Raw genomic sequence first — 17929 nt, forward strand, 5'->3', positions numbered from 1 at the left:
TTTGTCTGGCTATCAAGCTACCATTACAAAAACAAACAAATCAGAAAACTTGGAAACAACAACACGAGACAATAGAATGCTGCAAGCTACCATTTGTAAACAAGTATGTCCGCTATGGTTCACAAGATGTTTACTTTAAACGGTCAAAAGATCCCGCGTCAGTACCACCCTCGTCCCCAGGGTTTTTTATCTTCATAATATGAGCATATCGAAAAGTAACAAAACCCTGGGAATGAGGGTGGCGCCAGTATATTATCCCGATTTTATCCCCTAATTAGGTGGGGACTTGATAAACTTACAATGTTTTGTACCGCCTATGAGAAATACCATCCGCTTAGGTGTTATTCTTTTCTACCTTAAACGTGAATACACCATGTCTATTATTTTCAGCTGGAGGGACCTGTGTAGTCCTGATCCATTTGGGATCCGCACTATCAAACAACTCTATGCAACATTCCAACGGTTTACATAGTGTGCTATCTCCCCCCATTTCCTATGCTGCTGGCATGAAGAATTAGCGCTTGATGGTCTCAGAATAAAATAGGGCGAAGTCTACGTATTCCACCTGGAAATCAACCAGTTATCGAGCTCGCAAAATAAAAAATAGGAAAGTCGCTAACAACTAATGGCCATCCTATTCCCTGCAAATGACTAGCAAGAAAAACAAATTATAATTTAAAAAAGAATCGAAAAAATCGATATGGCGTCACTTGTATTTCCCGTGCACGATACGCTAATACATTGTTTTGCTTGCGCGGCATTGTGGCCCGCCAGGGACTAAAGCTTTTATGTAACGAGATTGGGTCGCTCTGTACATTGGCGTCTAACTTCTTTAGTGCAAGGCTGATACCTCTCGGTTAATTGGCAACGACTCGTGTCACCATCCTAGTTAACCCTACTTTTATTGTGAGGTTAAATATTTCGGTACAGCACTTAAAATGTGCACACCTGGACTGAAAAAAGCATTTTACCCCAAAACTAAACCAAATTTCGAAATTAAATTAAAACAAACATTCTTGTAATACAGCGGCAATATTTTGAAGTCACATTTTCGTTTGTATTGGGATGTCACGTTGTCTAGTTAATCTAAAATATTTCGATTAAACGCCAAAGCAGGGGTGTTATCTTAAAATATTCGGGTTTTTTGTCTAAAGACTTCTTTTATGAAAAAGACGGCTGTTAAGTGAAAGAAAACTTAACAAAAACAGATTATCTGTCGTAACACTAAAATATCAATCCTTCTTCAAGATTAAATTAGTTTTTAGCCAAATCTAGGAGAATGAAGATCTACCTAGGCTGAATATACTGCTACGGATTGAAATATTTTTTTTGGACGGGCGCATTCAAAAAGAGGGCGTTTAATTATAAATTTAACTTGAAAGACGAGCGTTTATATGTCTTGTTTAGCGCTCCAATATTCAATATAAGTTCAATAAAATAAGCTAAACAGGAAGAAGGTTTATGTCAACGTTAATTATCCACAATAAGTTTTCTGTAATTTATATTAATATTAAACAAAATTAATGTGATTTTTGAAATCCTCAACTGAAACTTGATAAAATGTGAAATCTTCAGAACCATACAGCAAACAAACAACCTGCTACAACAAGTTTTTTTAATTTTGTACTAATTGACCTCTGCTTGAAACCGAGGCTATTATTAGTACAAGTCGAAAATTAAGAGGGCTTTGACTGTAACATTTATACCATCAAAACACCATTTTCACATGTCGGACTAAGTTAAAATTTATACACACATCAAAGTTATCATGTAACTTGGGAAACGTGTATTACGGCCAAGCGAAATATTTAAAGTAGGAAACACGTCTCTATGACTTTTTGTTTTGTTTTGTTTCATTGGAACGAGTCGAAAAGGTGCTGGACACAATTCAAACTAGATATCTAAAATAGCAACGAAAATTCTTCTTTATTCTACTCTATGTCTTAAAACTTTATTTTATTTTTGCCATATTGCATCCACAAAACTTAAAAAACGGTAATCCGTGAAAATTAGTCCTCGCGAAATATACTGTTACGCGCGAAATTAAATTAACGCTAAATACAGTAAAATAATGTGTCCACAAAAATTAGTCTACGCTAAATTCAATCCACTTTTGGTGCAACGCAAGACAGGACCTACAACATTCAACCTGCAGAATAAAAAACTATTTCAACAAAACCTTCCATAAGCAAAGTTTCATTTCGGAGGCGAAAATGTTTTTGTGTTGAGCCTTTTTAAATATTTACATAATTTCAAACAAAACTTTAGTCGTTAGAAATATATCTTTCACTCTTGAAACAAAAATAAAATATGTTCGTATCGCCGTCCCAATGTCAGATAAGATAAAAGATGCCCTGGGAAAGAGGTTGGTATGAGATTTTTATACCGTCGACATTTCGACGGCTCGATTTACATTAGTAGTTGTTAGAAATTATAATGCTTTTTAGCGCATATATATATATATAATTTTAAATTTAGATCAGAGCAGTCCGCATAAAAAATTTTAAACACTTGTGATAAAGAGAAATCCTGTTGTTGTTGTTGTTTTTTTATTTATTTGTTTCATCAACAGTTTAGTTTCGGCTTGTGATTTCTTCCTCCGTCAATCTTTACCTAAAATTCCAAAGAGAAAATTATACACAATAAAAATAAAGATGGGATAGTTCATGTTATTGTAATTTAGCTCTTTTTTGTTTTTGTTAACAAACCAACCTAATTCATCCATTTGCGTTAAAATTAGGGCCGAATTAGCTACGCCCCGTCCAAAAATATAGGGGGAGCCTTGTGCTTGGGACACATTTTTACCAAATATAAGAGGTGAGAATTAAAAAAAACCCTCTCCCTTTCCCCGAAATATTTGGGGGAAAGGACGGCCCTGTTACATGATTTTTATATATAAGAAAAACGCTTATACGCATGTTTAAGACGGTTTCTTCACCGCGGCCCTTTAAAGTCAAGAAAACAAATTACCCAGGGGATAAGAAGAGAAAAGAAAAGAAACGCATGGACAAAAGGCAGAGATTCAAGCTTACTGACATTGGTACATCTTTTTTATTTGCTGGATGTCGGTACGACTGAAACCATAAATGTGATTGTAGTTATCAATTAAACTTTGTTTTGATGGATCCACTGTTGTGATAGTTTTCATTCCGGCCTTTGCAAATGCTGTTGAACTAAATATGAATTACATGTAAATAACATTAGATTATGAAATCAACCGAACCTCTGTCAAAATATAGCTTTTTTACCAAAGATTCGACAACTGGCAAAGAAACGCATTTAATGTTGGGTATTACGATTGATAACGTTATTAAAACTTTTGCAGTTACAGTATGCTATTAGCTAGTTACGATTATTTAGAACAACAATATGAAGTCGATTGATGCATCGACAAAACGCAATTTTATCGTCTTCAACTCTATCACGACATTGGTAAACTCCAACCCGTTCGTATGTTACTGAACGCAATCACGACATTTTTAAAGTTTAAATTAAAATACAGAAACAAAAAGTTGTTTAAGATTATTCAACTGCGCATTATTGCAAACAAAAAGAAACGCAATGAAATTATTTTTTAGCATTTTAACTGTCTGTCAATACTACTCTGTTTGTCTCCGCTCAACCCATAGTGCTTTTTAGAATTTCTGCAATGAATATACTAACCTGTAGTGCATCATGGATTTTAAATCATACGGAGTACCCAGAGAATCGATGTTATATACAATATCAAACGCATAATCCCAGTCTATATATATAAGAGAGAGAAATAAAGAAGTCTCCTCTGTAATGCAATATACTTAACTAAACCAGATTCTTGTTAATAAATTATTGCAGCCTATAAATTTTGAGAGTTTTTGACGATATCAACAACATAGATCAATTAGATATGAGTAATTGTGTCCTACTAGGACCAATTGTTCTGCAAATTTTTTTTTTTTTGATGAGACTAGTGACCTGTGCCAGTCTAGTGTAGAAGTATGGAAATTTTCAGAGTAGTTGAGTGTTGGGAGCAGAATTAGCTTTTTAAGAAGGTGGTTATTTGTAACAAATATATTATTTAGCTATCTTGTTATTCATTGCACCTGGTTTGTTTCGCCAAAAGAAACTAATGTTATCAATATTTATTTTTAAATTAATTTTAACGAGAACTATAAAGCGAATTTTACGCCAAAGGAATTATTTTGCACCGTTATAGGTTTTTTTCTGTAGGAGACAAAAAAATGAAGATTGTTAAAGTTAAAATTTATAACATATATGCAAGGAACATCGCAGTAATTCATCTTCGCGAAATTGAAAAAAGCTTTCTTAATTCGCAAAAATAGATTCACTTGAAATAAAATTCCCTCAAAATATATTACCCACCTCCATCGATATTGTTAAAGTTAATGTTGACATGCGCATCTCTGTCGGGACGTGATTGCTCGTGTTCCAGTCCTTCAATACAAACAAACAGCTGGATCATACGAAGTCACCGATAAAATAGCTTACGTTTATTTATAAAACAATTTGATACAGTGTGCCGACTAAATTCACGGTTTGTTTGTGCCAATCTCTTAGTTGCGGAAATAAGGGTTATTTTGTTATTCCTTGTTGTTTATCCTTTTTATTTTTTATTTCCTACGATTTCCGAAGATGCCTACCAATGCTATGTCCAATTTCATGCAAAACAGTTCCCTTGTCAGCGCATCCTTCACCAATTGAAATTCTGTTTACACGATGCATACCAACGGGAGAGTTGCATCTAACATAAAAACATTGTTATTTTAATTTCCTGTAATCATAATAAAGAACTGACATGTTACATGAACTGATATGTTACAACTATATCAGGCGCTTACTTATAGATGCAAAGTCCGGGAAAATTAAGCAATTGAGTCCTTAAAAAAATCAACGGCTTCACTTGTTATACATATCCTGGCATCGCTATTTCGTACATACCTAGTGCAAACAATAAGCCAACTAAAGTATTTCCTGTACTCAAAGGATCTTTTTCCTTATAAACACACCAAAGTTTAATAAATTTTAAGAATTTTAAGTGACAGTAAACAGGTACACAGACGTATGAGAAACGCAAGAGTTACGAGGTATTTTTGGACTGCGATATAGAAAGCGTTTGACAATGGGTATATTTTTAGCAATATTGAAGCTGTTTTGAATATAGAATTCCAAAGTATATGTAATACATATCAAACAAAACTTCTGACAGCTTTTATGTATGTAATACATATCAAACAAAACTTCTGGCAGTTTTTAGTCATTGCTGTAACTCACAAACTAGCCTTCCAAGTATAAACAAGTTTTTACCCAGTGCCTTTGAAGAAACTGATATAATTACGATCTTTTGAAGTTTTAGCCCGAAATCTCAAGCAAGTGTATTTGTGGTAGTCTGCAATTGCTGAAGAGATGGCACTTCTAGCAGTAGAATCTAAAAATTGAAACGATTGCTGAAGAGAACACAATTCTAGCTGTAGAATCTAAAAAAGTACAACGAAAATGATAATTGCTGAAGAGATGACACGATTACCTAAATTTGATAAAATTCTTATTATGTGTTGGTTTTTCATGACATCCTACGTAAATACTACAGCTGTAGTATTCACGTAGGTAACCAAACCGAACTTTTTAGCAGGGTAAAATTTAGCGCACACACGATGCCTCTTATGAGGCTTCATGAAAATATAATCCGAAGCTGAGAAGTAGATAATTATTGGGGATTCCATCGTAGGCTGACTCTTTCTCCCTTTTGATTGTAACTATTGTACATTACTGGCAGATATACGCAAAGCATTGCTCTAACATGCTTGCCTGCTACACAGGCTGGTTCGTGGTTAGTACGCTTGCTCCTAATGGACTGGCAACACTAAATTAAAAGCAAGCGTGAGACTAGGGACCCGAACCTGAAACTTTATGATTTTAATCTGAATGCTCTACTACTACACTATCTTCGCTAAAATTGTATGAGAAAATTTCTATAAAAATAAAAAGCAACTTACATACCAATAATATTTTTTTCTTTATAGATTTTAATGTTATACTATTTAAATGGTTTTTTCTAATATCCCGATGCAATGAACTTCTAATAACTCTAAAATCTAGATTGAAAAACAAAGACAAAAAAATGCAAGTGATTTTTTTTTTACCTAACGAACTCTCAACATAATAAGGTATGACTGCGTTTGGCCATCTTTTTCCTACAATGGAACCAAAGGCAGCTCTTCCATTTTTTACGAGCTGTTGTCGCTGTTCTGGGGTGAGCTGAATGTCACCTTGGAACATCCCAGGAACTAAAAAATAAAAATATAACGTTTATTTATATGTAAATGTAGCATAGCAACACTCTTTGATAAACTTGTAGACCAGTGACTAAGAAAGTTTGCTCGAAGTATCAATACATTATGGAATGTGGCAGATCGCTTCAAATGGGTATTTGTGATGATAATAAAATGTTTTTAATAATCCCGTTGTGTTTACTGAAATTCAGTTGCAAGATTGTTGGGTCATGCTTCTCAGTCATACTGGAAAATGCAATTTACTTGAAAAGCCTCTTGACACATCGAATGGTTGTTTTGGGGAGTTTTAATTTTACAAATAACGTCGCGTTTTATGATATTCTTACTACCGCTATACAAAGCCTAAACGGATGTTACGGCAACATTTTTGCTCCCCCTTAAAACATTCCCCACATGATGTACAAAGAATCCCAATCAAAGGATGCTGAATTCAAATTTATGACAAAGCTGCAACTTCGTACCTTCCATATGTTTGTTCCAACCAATCACATTGCTTAAATGAACCACCATTAGCAGGAAAATTAGTTTACCCATTTTGTTAATTCAGTACTCACCAAGGTAGCTAAGATTCCTCCATCAAAGTGAACAGACATGCATATATAATATTATCTAATGTTGTAAGTAGCATTTCAAGGGACAAACCAAATTAGCCAAGACGGGTGCTTACTTGCTACGAACAGGGGGCATTAGCTGTTCCACGTCACTCTTATGAATTCGCTTTCATTTATGTCGTCTTTGTGAACTATTTGATTCATTACATTACAGATTATTGCGTAATTTGAAATTCCCTTCTTTAGGATCTCCATAGCTTTTTTATTACAGTCAATAATTGTTGTTGTGCAGATAGGAAACAACTTGTTGCTTTGTTGTACAACATGTGTTTTCAATAAAGTTGCCAGCACTTGTTAAGTCAATTTTAGCTGGTATTTATTGTGGTGTTTTTTTCACGCTGTTTTTACGATGTTGGCTTTTTCACCACGATGTAAAAAATGGACTAAAAGTTTTTCTATAAACATTTTAATTGTAATCTTAATAAGATCAAAAGGATCGGTATGAAAAAAGGCAGTATGGAAAAGTTGGTTAAGAATCGAGGGAAGCCGTCGGTCAGGGTGAGAAGAGATAGTATAAAAAGAGTCTACGTGACACATGTGTTAGCTACAAGAATTTGATATGAGAAAAGTCGATGCAAAAATTCGATATGGAAAGTGTAGATATCGGTGTGAAAAAAATCTTCTAAAAAGCCACCAACAACACTAGGTAAGCGTTTATGTGGCGTCTGCATAAGATGTTATACAATCAAAGATATAATGTACATTGTAGAATTTTTCCCCCGTCCGACAATTTTTTTTCTCTGTAGCTAATTTAAATCGACAAATTTACTCAGGTTTTGTCTGGTTTTTCTAATTTTTAGACATTATTTGATTAACTTAAAGAAGATCATATTTGTTGTTTGTTTAATTTAATTTATTTCTTTATTTCTTAAATGATTATTAGGACGTTATATTTGAACCTCGTTCCAAGGTCTTTTTGTCCTGCACCGATGCTGGTTTTTGACAAATTTAACAACAAATGTAAAGCCGGTAGAAGACAAAAGTTCTGGGAACGGTGTTTTTAATCCCCACGGATTTACTTCATTATGAAAGTAACATTAGAAGAACATGAATTTCACAAAAACCAGATTCAAGCTTTTTGGTATTGTTTTTTTTTGTCTTATTCGGAGGTGGGAAGCATTTTCACTTTGTATTTTGTTGTCATCTAGTCACATTAAGTTTTTTCGTAATTTAACTCTACAAGCTTGATCGAATGGCCGGTTCCTGAATCGCTAAATTTTTTTATAAGAACTCTTTTTGAAAATTAAAAACGCACAATTGTCGAATACAGAACTCGTTAGCCCATTTGTAGTTGAATATTTTCGTTTTACTTTTGTTAGTTTCGAGGAATTATTTTTTGTAATAAGTAAATTAGCTTTTCAATTTTTCATAAATCCTAGTATTTCTTTTAATGAGTAAAATTATTTCCACAAGTTACTAGCAATAAAAACAGACGTTTGATAAAGATGAGTTTTATCTCGACTTTCTGTTGTATAACGCCCGACCTAGCTTTTTGTTATTAGATTTCATGAACAAATATGGCATGGTGTTTCCAATTAATTTTTTATAAAGATAACAGAAAATCAAAAATAAAAGTGTTTTTTACGTGCTTCTTTTATATCCAGACGGTATAAAGCCACAACAATATTCCCGCTTAAATACAAGCAGGCTCATATTGCAAGGTGCCCAAGTACACAGCTACACACGCCCATGGTTATTATGATATACCCGCAAACACACAGCTTCATGACGTCACAATGTGCCCAAATAAATGTGAATCGATATTTTAGGCGGCACTATTTTTTTTCGGAAAATTTTTAGAACGGCAGTTTTTATGTGGACTTTAGAAAAAACATTCCTCACAAAAATATCTGAAATTTATAGAAATCTTTCTTAAATTTGTAATTTATTTTTTAATAAAAATAAGTTTCTAGACGTCTGACGCAATAATATTATTTTTTACTTTAATTTTAAACGCTTAAATTTTTGAATCTTACAATCTCTAGGTAAAAGTTCTAGTTAGGCAGTGTTTTTGGCCAAAAAAAATAAAAATAAATAAAAATAAAAAAAGAATTAGTCTGACGCCGTCTGAGTTTATCAAAAAGATAAAAAAATTTCCTGGGGACGAGGCTGACATCAAATTAGACCTCTATGATAATGGTTTTAACAGAAATGCCCACGTTTAAAAAAGAGTCCTTATTTAAATATAAATACTTAACTAGATAATAATTACAATATAACAGACAAGCAGTTTAACCTATTTTTCTATCCTCTTATGTTTTACACGTAGTCTGTCCTTCGTTCTCCACGGATGAAAGAAATAACTGTCTAACTTTTTTCCGGATCGTATTCAATCGGAAATAATACACAAAAGGGTCTAACATTGGATTCAAAAAGATGATACATATGGCAGCTTGCTGTGTGTAGCTAACAAAAGTCGACGAGTTTCCAACTGTTACTGAATAAACAAAACATAAACACAGTGGTAAAAAACATAACGAAAATGTGAGCAAAATAAATGTACCAAGCTTTATGGATTTCCGTCGCATTTTTAACCTATTTATTTGAGTGTTATCGTTATAATTTATTTTCACGCTTAATTTTTTTATTTCTTTGTATATTTTAAGATGCATCAAACACAGGGTGAAAACAACAAATATGGCAATGCCGGTGGATATGTTCTGATACACATACCAGTGCTTGGAAGAAATTACTATAAAACAAATTGGTGTTGCCAGCGAAATAAACCACGTTGCAACGTTAACAAAAAGTAATCTTTTCCTGGTGAATGTTCTTTCGTAGAAAAAAGGATAAGTTATAGACACGCCCAAATCTACTGTTATAAAAGCTATAGCAGCAGCTGACACAGTGGCTAAAGCATGCCCAACAACGTTAACATATTCCAACATTGCACAGTTAGTACCTTCGTACAACGCATAAATCCAATGAGTGGAGTATACAGGCATTAACATTGCTCCAGCTGAGATATCAGTGATAGCTAACATTAAATACAATAAATTTGACAAAGACAATTTGCATTTGCTCCTACACATCACGACAATGTAGATTCCATTCAAAACTGTCGTAAGAAAACTAATGACAGTAACCAAGATCGACAGCGGCAAATGAAAATTTAATGTGGATACAACTTCCACGCCGTAGATGTCGCAAATTGTTCCAACACTGGATGAGTTTTTCAATGTCGGTGCAACTTCAATTCCGTTTATGATTTTAAGAATAATGGATGAGTTTTTCATAGTTGCGTAAGTTCACAACCAGTCTATCCAATTTCAAGTGCAACTACGGCTGTGGTTGAAAAAGATAAAATGTTTTCAAAAAAGAATTATTTAAAAATAAAAGCGAATTAAAAAAAACAATTAATATAGACAAGAATGTAAAGGCTAGTTTTTTCTTTATTTGATTATATAATAGTAGAAACGTTCGCCAACATCTGCTTCGATTAAAACCCAGGCCACTTTTCTGTATTTGTTCCTGAAGGATGTGGTTGTTTTTACACACCACGAAGTTAAAGTCTCTAAAGTCTAGTTATAAAAAAGCCATTTTTCCCCACGGCTCTTCTGCAAGAGTTCCGGGACGAGGTTGGTTGCAGAATACTCTTTTAATACATTGCAATAACAGTAGGAGAAAAAATTATCTGTAAATGAGGGAACAATATCATTAAATACTATAAAAATTTAAATGTGGATTATTATAGTAACCTATAACGTTTTTATATTATATATTATTTTTTTAACAAAACAACTTTATAAAAACAATGCAAGGCTTATACTTCACTAATTTTCTTTGATATGAAAAACACAACAAACTTGGAAAGCTTTACAAAATTGATTGTTGTTAAAAACTTGAATTAGCCTGAAATCAAATTTGTGGTGTACAACACAACAGAATAAATAAAAACAATAATAGAAATACAGATTTTTTATATTTTTCTCAAAAAAAAAGTTAAATCTCTAACTTGTTATCTTCGAAATTTTTTTGGAGAATTCTAAAAATTTCATGACACAAAACGTGTTGCTCAAAATTGATGATTTGAATATAACTTCTGAACAAGGTAAATGAGCCAAGTAGTTTAATATTTCATCAGTTTAACAATGACTATATTCACAGTAGGATTTGAATGTTTCGATATTTAGGTGTTTGAAACTTCTGTCACTCTTGTTTTGAATTGAAACTATTAATGGACGTTTTGATAACGGCTGATCTAAAGAGAAAATTTTAAAAATTTATTGTTTCGTGATAAAACACAAAACACAAATAACATAAAGCAGGCGATATACAGTCCATTTCAGCCTTATTTATTCACATTAATAATCTAGGATCCCAACTTTGCAGAGTCCAGGCTATGCACAGTCTCTTTCTCTCTATATATAGCTATGTATGTGTATTAATTAATTGGCGGTTTTAAAGATTGTTTCCCAGCTTGTGGCAACGAAAAACAATTATGCGACGGATGTTTTGCGAATGAGAAAAATTAGAGAAATAGATATGCGTATGCATATTTAAAATTGTCATGTAACTTTTTCTTTAAACAATAGATCTTTAACAATAGAATTTTAACAAAAGTGCTGATGTTAGCAAAAATTATTGCTGACAGTAATAATTTTATGAGACAGATGCCATTCGTATCAAGTTAAATCACTTTCATACAACCAAACACAAAGAAATTTATGGGAGGAAGGGCATTTTTGACCTAATAATTGGTAAAAATTTTCCTGTTTTTTTTTTCCGAGAAGTAGTTTTCCTTTAAAAGAGAAAAAAATTGTTTCAAAATTCTAATAGTGGGAACACTTTTCAATACCATCCCCATCTTTTACGTAAACACACCTGTTTGAATGCCACCTATTAACTGAAACTAAAGAAGAAACCATAGAGACCTAGCAAAGTAAACTTGTGCCATTTGTTAGTTAAAAAGTGTAGTAAGTAAGTTCGATACAAAGGTTGCACATATCTTAAGCTCCTCTTACTTCTGAGTAAATAAGTTGCAAGTTTTATTTTATTTAACTTAACGGAAGATTCTTTAAGAACCCAAAGATTGCGAATTTCGCGAAATTTTCGCGAGATAAAACTGAAAGGCATATTTCGCAAAGTTTTTTTGCGAATGGAGGATATGAGAAAATCTTCACACAGCTAATGTGGGCATTTCTGAAAATTTCTTTATGAAAATTAGGTCTCGTTTTCAAAAAAAGGAGATCAAAACTATTATTATAATTAATGTTCGCAAATAAGCATTTTTACTTTATTTCGCGGTATAAGTTTTCGCGAATTACAAGCTATTGGTAAATTTCCTGGAATTTATTTTCGCGAATTTAGGCAACATCTGTGAATTTATTATCTTTTTCTTCAATGTAGTGCTTAATTTCTTATTAAAAATACCTGTATAGGAGATTGTACCACATTCGATATTTTATTGAATTTGTGGCCGATCACGTATTATGCTTATCAGATACATATTATTTGAGCGACGTTGACATTGTCTGAAAACCATTGAACGTTTTCGTTCGCAAGTCGTTCGCAATTCTCGGTATGTAGAACTTTTTTGTTTTTCTGAGGAAGTGAAGTTGCCCCTTGCTATTGTTTTTCTAGCCTTTCTACTATGTAACCGCCATACCTACCAGCCGCTACTGCCGCCATTGTAAACTACTTTAGTCGTTGTAGGGTTAACCCTGATTCTAAATCCGTTTGATTTTTCTAAATTTACCAGCCAAAATAACAACTCTTTTTTAACCCTATTCGGTCCAGGGGGGAAGGCGGATTCCGCCCCCCCTGACGGTTTTTTTTAATAACTCCTGATTGCTTTCTTATATGGCTATGATACTTACTGAGTTTCAACATTTATCTATTAGACACCTGCATGCTAAATATTTAGGTCCCATACCTTTCAGAGGCTTTGATATTGGCCATTACTCGAAACTACCCCTAAAATCTCTATGAAATCCTTATAATGGGGAAAATATAATAAATCCTGTTAGGATTATCCTTAGAACTTGAAACTTGCAACACAACTTTGTTTCATCAAGAAGAATCATTTTGAATAATTTTGACACGTGATTAAACCGATTTCCCGATTTTGTCGGATTTTACCCGAAAATCGGAAAAAAACGGATTTTCGGGCAATTTTTGGCAATTTTTTATTCGATCCATGTAAAAACCGGAAGATATGTTAAAAAAAATTTATTTAGCTTTCAGAAACTTCAAACAGAATGTAAAAATTCCCTCTAGAACAAAAGTAATTATATTTTAAGCAGATAGTGGCATTTCTAACAATTTTCAAGCTTCTGATGACGTCACAGAAAATGTGCTGACGTAAGCAAATATTTATTGCCGCCATTTTGTTCCTTTTATGACGTACTATAAGTGTGCCAAGTTTGATTCAATTTGAACAATCCTATGAAAAGTTATTGAGGGGGGGCGGAATCCGCCCCCCCCCCCGGTCATAGTATGTTCGAAAAACCCCGGACCGAATAGGGTTAAGAGGTTCACTTATATCCATCGAGGAGTACCAATTTATTCTGGATTAAATAAATACGTTAATTTGTCTAGTAAAGAGTCTAGTCAACGAATCTATTCCAATTGACATGAGATTAAAGAACCGGCAATTCTGAAATTAATTTTGCGCTCACCGACTTGGAATTAACAGCAATAGATAACAGATGTAAAAGTTTTATAATTTTCTCTTTTGGCATGGAGTAAGTTCCAATTTGTGCTGGTTCTAAATGCGACTTTTTTAAATTAATTATAAATCCTGCATTACTTAGATCGTTTTGAACAAGACCGGCTTGAAATTTTGTTAAAAATATGATTGTGTGCATAAAATACCGTCGTCCAAATACAGTGTGATTTTGATACCGCTTTTTCTCCATTTTTTAATCAAAGATTTCAAAAAATTTGTGAATACATAACAAGCGCTAGCCAGGCCGAATGGCAGAACCAGAAAGTGGTAAAATTTTGTTGTGAAGAATGTCCTATCCTGTTCTTGTATACATGTGTGGTGATAACCACTTTTGAGATCGAGGTGATGAGGTTGAAAAATAAAAATCCTGCTCTAAATGCTGTGACGCAACTTTAAGGTCTTCTTATTTAAACTTCGGAAAGTCAATATTATTCACATGTAAGTCTAAAACAAGCCTTAAATTTTTTCTTCAACTACAGTGAGCGGGTTGCAGCAGTATCGCATAGCTCCGACTGTCTCGATACAACCTTGCAAAATAAGCTCCTCAATACTGTCCTCGACAAATGTTTCTCAAACTGGAAGCGTTGTTTTTAGCAAAAAAAAAGGCGGCTTTGTTTTAAGTGGTAAACGATAACCGTTTTTATGATGCCTAAAACATATGGAGAACATTCTAATTCATCCTCCCAAAATGTTTCGTTCTTTTTTAGGTTACCAATTACAGAGATGTCATTTGTACTGGTCTCAAATTCTCAATTTTGACTGGCAACGAGAAAATTAAAACAAACGTAAAAATTAGAGATTTAACACAAATCGGACTGTCTGCACAAGTTCAAAAATCTTTTATCTTCTGTCGCTACTTTGGATGTTAGGTAAGTTTGCAAAGATTTTTGGTAGGACAATACGCTGAAATATGACCTTGCTTTTGACAAATCCAACACAATCGCGGATAAGATCATGTAGATGTGGGGTTTCGTACGTTGGGAACAAACGTAGTATTTTGACTGTGATAATTAAAGTATCTTCTGCGAGTTTCCGCAGGCTTAAATCGCAACTTTGCTTTTTTAATTTTTTCCTTTTTAGCATATGCTGTTCTTATTGCTGTTTATAGCGCGTTCGTCCTTAGAGTTAGATGCTAGATTATTGCTCTCGTATTCCTTAGCAGCTTGCCATTTCTTCCTATCCGCTAACCTTATAGGTTTGACACGTTTCCGTATTAACTTCTCACCTTCTTCAAGGTGTTCTTTTCTACGACGCTCTGTCTAATGTAGTATGCAGTTTGGTGCAGAATTCATCTATTTTTGGTTACCTCACCCTTTTAAGTTAGTAGACTGTAAGTTGCGTTGTTCTTCTATAGTAGCTTCTACCTTCTTTTCGTGCTTTTCTAGGAGCCTTTTGGCAATTGTTTCTGCAACGGTAACAGCAGCTTCTAAAGTTGATTCCTGATGCTTGGCAAGTGGTGCTTCAACAATCTTATGGATTTCTGCGTCCGGCATGTGTGCGACGCCAAGGCCAACTGACGATAGAGAAAGAACCCTTGCGAGAATCGCCTGAAATACAAACTAAATGTGTAGTCAGAACTGCAAAGCATTGCCGTACAGAATCTGAAAAGAAACTTAGTTTCCAGCAATCTGCGATAGTGGAAAGCTCGCTTATTAAGGAAAACCGGGTTATTTTTAGAAACAACGGGTGATAGCAACTCGGCTTCTCTACACGTTCTATCATTTATACGATCGCGTTTGCAAGTCCGTCTTAAAGGAGACCGAGATTTGAGAAGTTTAAAAACAATACAGTATAATATGTTAATAATATATTACTATCAATATACATGTTAAAAGATCAGAATTGTCATGACTGTATTACTCTTCAGTATTAAATACATTACTACGAAGTAATTTTTACAAGATAAAAATTTTAACCAGGGTATTATTAGCCTGTAATAAAAGCTTAATATTCTTATAATGAAAGCGTGTACAACAAAACCATAACAAGTCTTAGTGAAGCTCGAACCGTGTGGAACTATTAAAAAAAGAAAACTTGGCCTACATAGTATGGGAGAAAGGCTTAAAATTCATATCCCAATGTATTTTATATCCCAATGTATTTTATACATTAGGATATAAATCAATACGCCCATACCACAAAATACGCCTAAAAGAAAAACCCTTTAAAATTTTTTAGGAAATATAGATGAAATTTTGACACAAATTTCCACTGTGCTGATAAAATTTTATATAACAGCCAATGTAAATGTCGCGAAATACAACAAGCGCCCATATTCTAGAAGTGCCTCCCATAAATGAAAGCGGTTAATGAAATAGAATATGATTTAGATACGCGCTTACTTTTCACTTTAAATATGTTCTTAAAGTGTAAATAAAAACAGACTGTACATGGTGTAAAATCTGTTTTCATTTTATTTCTCTATAAATTGGAAACTTTTAATGCAATCCTCTTCTTCACATAATTAACTTAAAGTGTAGCAAGTTCCTCTTTGATCTATATGTTTAAAAAAATTCTTATAAACACCCCTCTCCGTGAAGCGCCCATGTAAAAAAAAATAAGTATTTAATATGCACATAAGGCGCTACTTCAGTAGACAAACTTTAGACCGTAATACCTTTATGTCAAGCTTTTCATATGAAACTTGAAAATAAGAGAATTTCGACCTCCGAAGCTTTGTTAAGAAAACTGACTACCAAGTTAAACATTAGTTCTGACACTAAATTCCCACGTGTGTCATCCCTCTTTCTTACAGGAATTCGCAATAGTATTACTTGAGGAACAAACTGTTTAGCGGCACTGTTAATAAAAAATAATAATAATAAAAATGGAACGAGGTTTTACGTTGACATGGTCATATCGACGAAATTATAAAAAGAATCAATGTCTGATTTCGCGTGCTTTTGATCTTTAGAAAGAAAAACGCTGTTCAAACTAATTCCCATCTCCTTCAGAACTTCTTCACTGTGATGAATAATATCTTTTCCATTTAATTCCAAACCAACTAAAGGGCCCTTATCGGCCAGTTCGCAGTATTTATCATCTTTAAAAATCCTGACCGCGTCTTCCACGGTCATGCTGATTTCTTTACTCTGGACGATATCGTACTGGGTTGAAACTATCAGTTTATTTAAGTATACTTTGCAACTCGGTTTATTATTTTGAAAGAACGTAACCAAACACGAGTCGTCGTGACGTTTTGAACGTTTACCCCGCGTTAACGGGACAACACTTTTTTCCATGTCGTAACAGATATCGATATCTGCGAATTCCTCTGTAGATGGTTTTGGTACAGCCTCCTCCACGGAGGTTGAATCAGATAACATACTCCAGTTGTTTCCTTCTTGAAGAGGCGTAAAATCATGAATGACACTCCAGGAATTATTATACACACTCAAGCTTGCCTTTTGAAACTGTCCTTCCAGTTCAGGGTAGTAACACTGAAAACATCCGAATCTCATGCCAGCTGACGATTCGATAATAGGTTGAGTCGCGCAACACAAATAAGTATCGATTTTACGACAATTTCGGGAGCGAAATTGTTGACAAGCGACAACGAGCTGGCAGTTTTTGGAGTTCCTGATAAACACACTCCCCTTGACAGGACCCAAGAATATCTTACAGTTCTCGCAATTGTCAATAGTCACCATGGCGGAATGGTCGAAAATGTAAATATACGAGTTGGTGCAACGATCGATAATAAACTGCTGACCGTTCACCGTGCATGGCTTGCGACCGCAAGTAGCATCGTTTTGATCCGCGATCGTATAATCTTTCGGGTCAGGTCTGTCTTCACGATCCCAACTGAACGTCTGTTGTTCTTCCACTTGTACATGCTCTTCTTTAGATTTTAAACATCCCATCATTTGAAGTTTTACTATTTTGTTTTTCTAAAACCATATACACGATCATTAGTTAGTTTACCTTAACATACAGAATTTTCGATCTAGGTTTATTTTGGCGCTATTCTATGACGTTACTATTTTCACACAATCCCCCTTCAAATTACAATACCAACATGCAAACATAAAATTCTACTATAAAATTCAAATTTGGCTTTAGGATAAAAAATCCCACACAAAAAAGCGCAAATCACGGTAAGGTTATTAACCACTTCAAGTAAATTTGCCGCGGAACGAACAAGTACATGGTATTATTTTATTTCGTGAAAATTACAAGACGTGTGTTTACTTTTTCTTTAAAAATGTGTACAATATTATGCAGTGGAAATTACTAACAGAATATTTTTTGCTCTGCTCCTGTCTGTTCTGTTCCGTGGAAAGTTTTCTTGAAGTGGAAAAAGGCCTTTACTTAACATACGCGTATCTGTTTCGCACAAAAATAAAAAAAATGTTTTG

The 17929-nt window shown here is 33.9% G+C and overlaps 2 protein-coding genes across 4 annotated transcripts; both read right to left on the reverse strand.

Annotated features, from left to right (window-relative positions):
- Window positions 1–2532: 2532 nt before the first annotated feature.
- Window positions 2533–11477, reverse strand: LOC130614780 (protein SpAN-like). 3 transcript variants are annotated; one of them, XM_057436239.1, is made up of 8 exons: window positions 6752–6912; window positions 6141–6284; window positions 5305–5425; window positions 4641–4741; window positions 4363–4434; window positions 3664–3745; window positions 3037–3173; window positions 2533–2613 (listed from the first exon to the last, which is right to left on the reverse strand). In XM_057436239.1, the coding sequence occupies exons 1-8, from the start codon at window positions 6822–6824 to the stop codon at window positions 2603–2605; spliced, it is 741 nt and encodes a 246-aa protein (XP_057292222.1). In that variant the 5' UTR covers window positions 6825–6912; the 3' UTR covers window positions 2533–2602. The 3 variants fall into 3 exon arrangements, with proteins under 3 accessions (XP_057292222.1, XP_057292223.1, XP_057292221.1); XM_057436240.1 differs by having other exon boundaries at window positions 3033–3173; XM_057436238.1 differs by lacking the exons at window positions 2533–2613; window positions 3037–3173; window positions 3664–3745; ... (2 more) ...; window positions 5305–5425; window positions 6752–6912 and adding an exon at window positions 9138–11477 and having other exon boundaries at window positions 6186–6284.
- Window positions 11478–15361: 3884 nt separating this feature from the next.
- LOC130614778 (protein XRP2-like) lies at window positions 15362–17747 on the reverse strand. Its single transcript, XM_057436237.1, has one exon. It carries the CDS (start codon window positions 17435–17437, stop codon window positions 16412–16414), a length of 1026 nt encoding a protein of 341 aa, XP_057292220.1. The 5' UTR covers window positions 17438–17747; the 3' UTR covers window positions 15362–16411.
- Window positions 17748–17929: the final 182 nt, after the last annotated feature.

This window comes from Hydractinia symbiolongicarpus, chromosome 11 (assembly GCF_029227915.1).
Source record: "Hydractinia symbiolongicarpus strain clone_291-10 chromosome 11, HSymV2.1, whole genome shotgun sequence".
Lineage (NCBI taxonomy): Eukaryota > Metazoa > Cnidaria > Hydrozoa > Anthoathecata > Hydractiniidae > Hydractinia > Hydractinia symbiolongicarpus.

Coding starts and splice junctions, on each gene's coding strand:
- LOC130614780 (XM_057436238.1), bottom strand. CDS start 10,137: ATGAAAAACTCATCCATTATTCTTAAAATCATAAACGGAATTGAAGTT.
- LOC130614778 (XM_057436237.1), bottom strand. CDS start 17,437: ATGATGGGATGTTTAAAATCTAAAGAAGAGCATGTACAAGTGGAAGAA.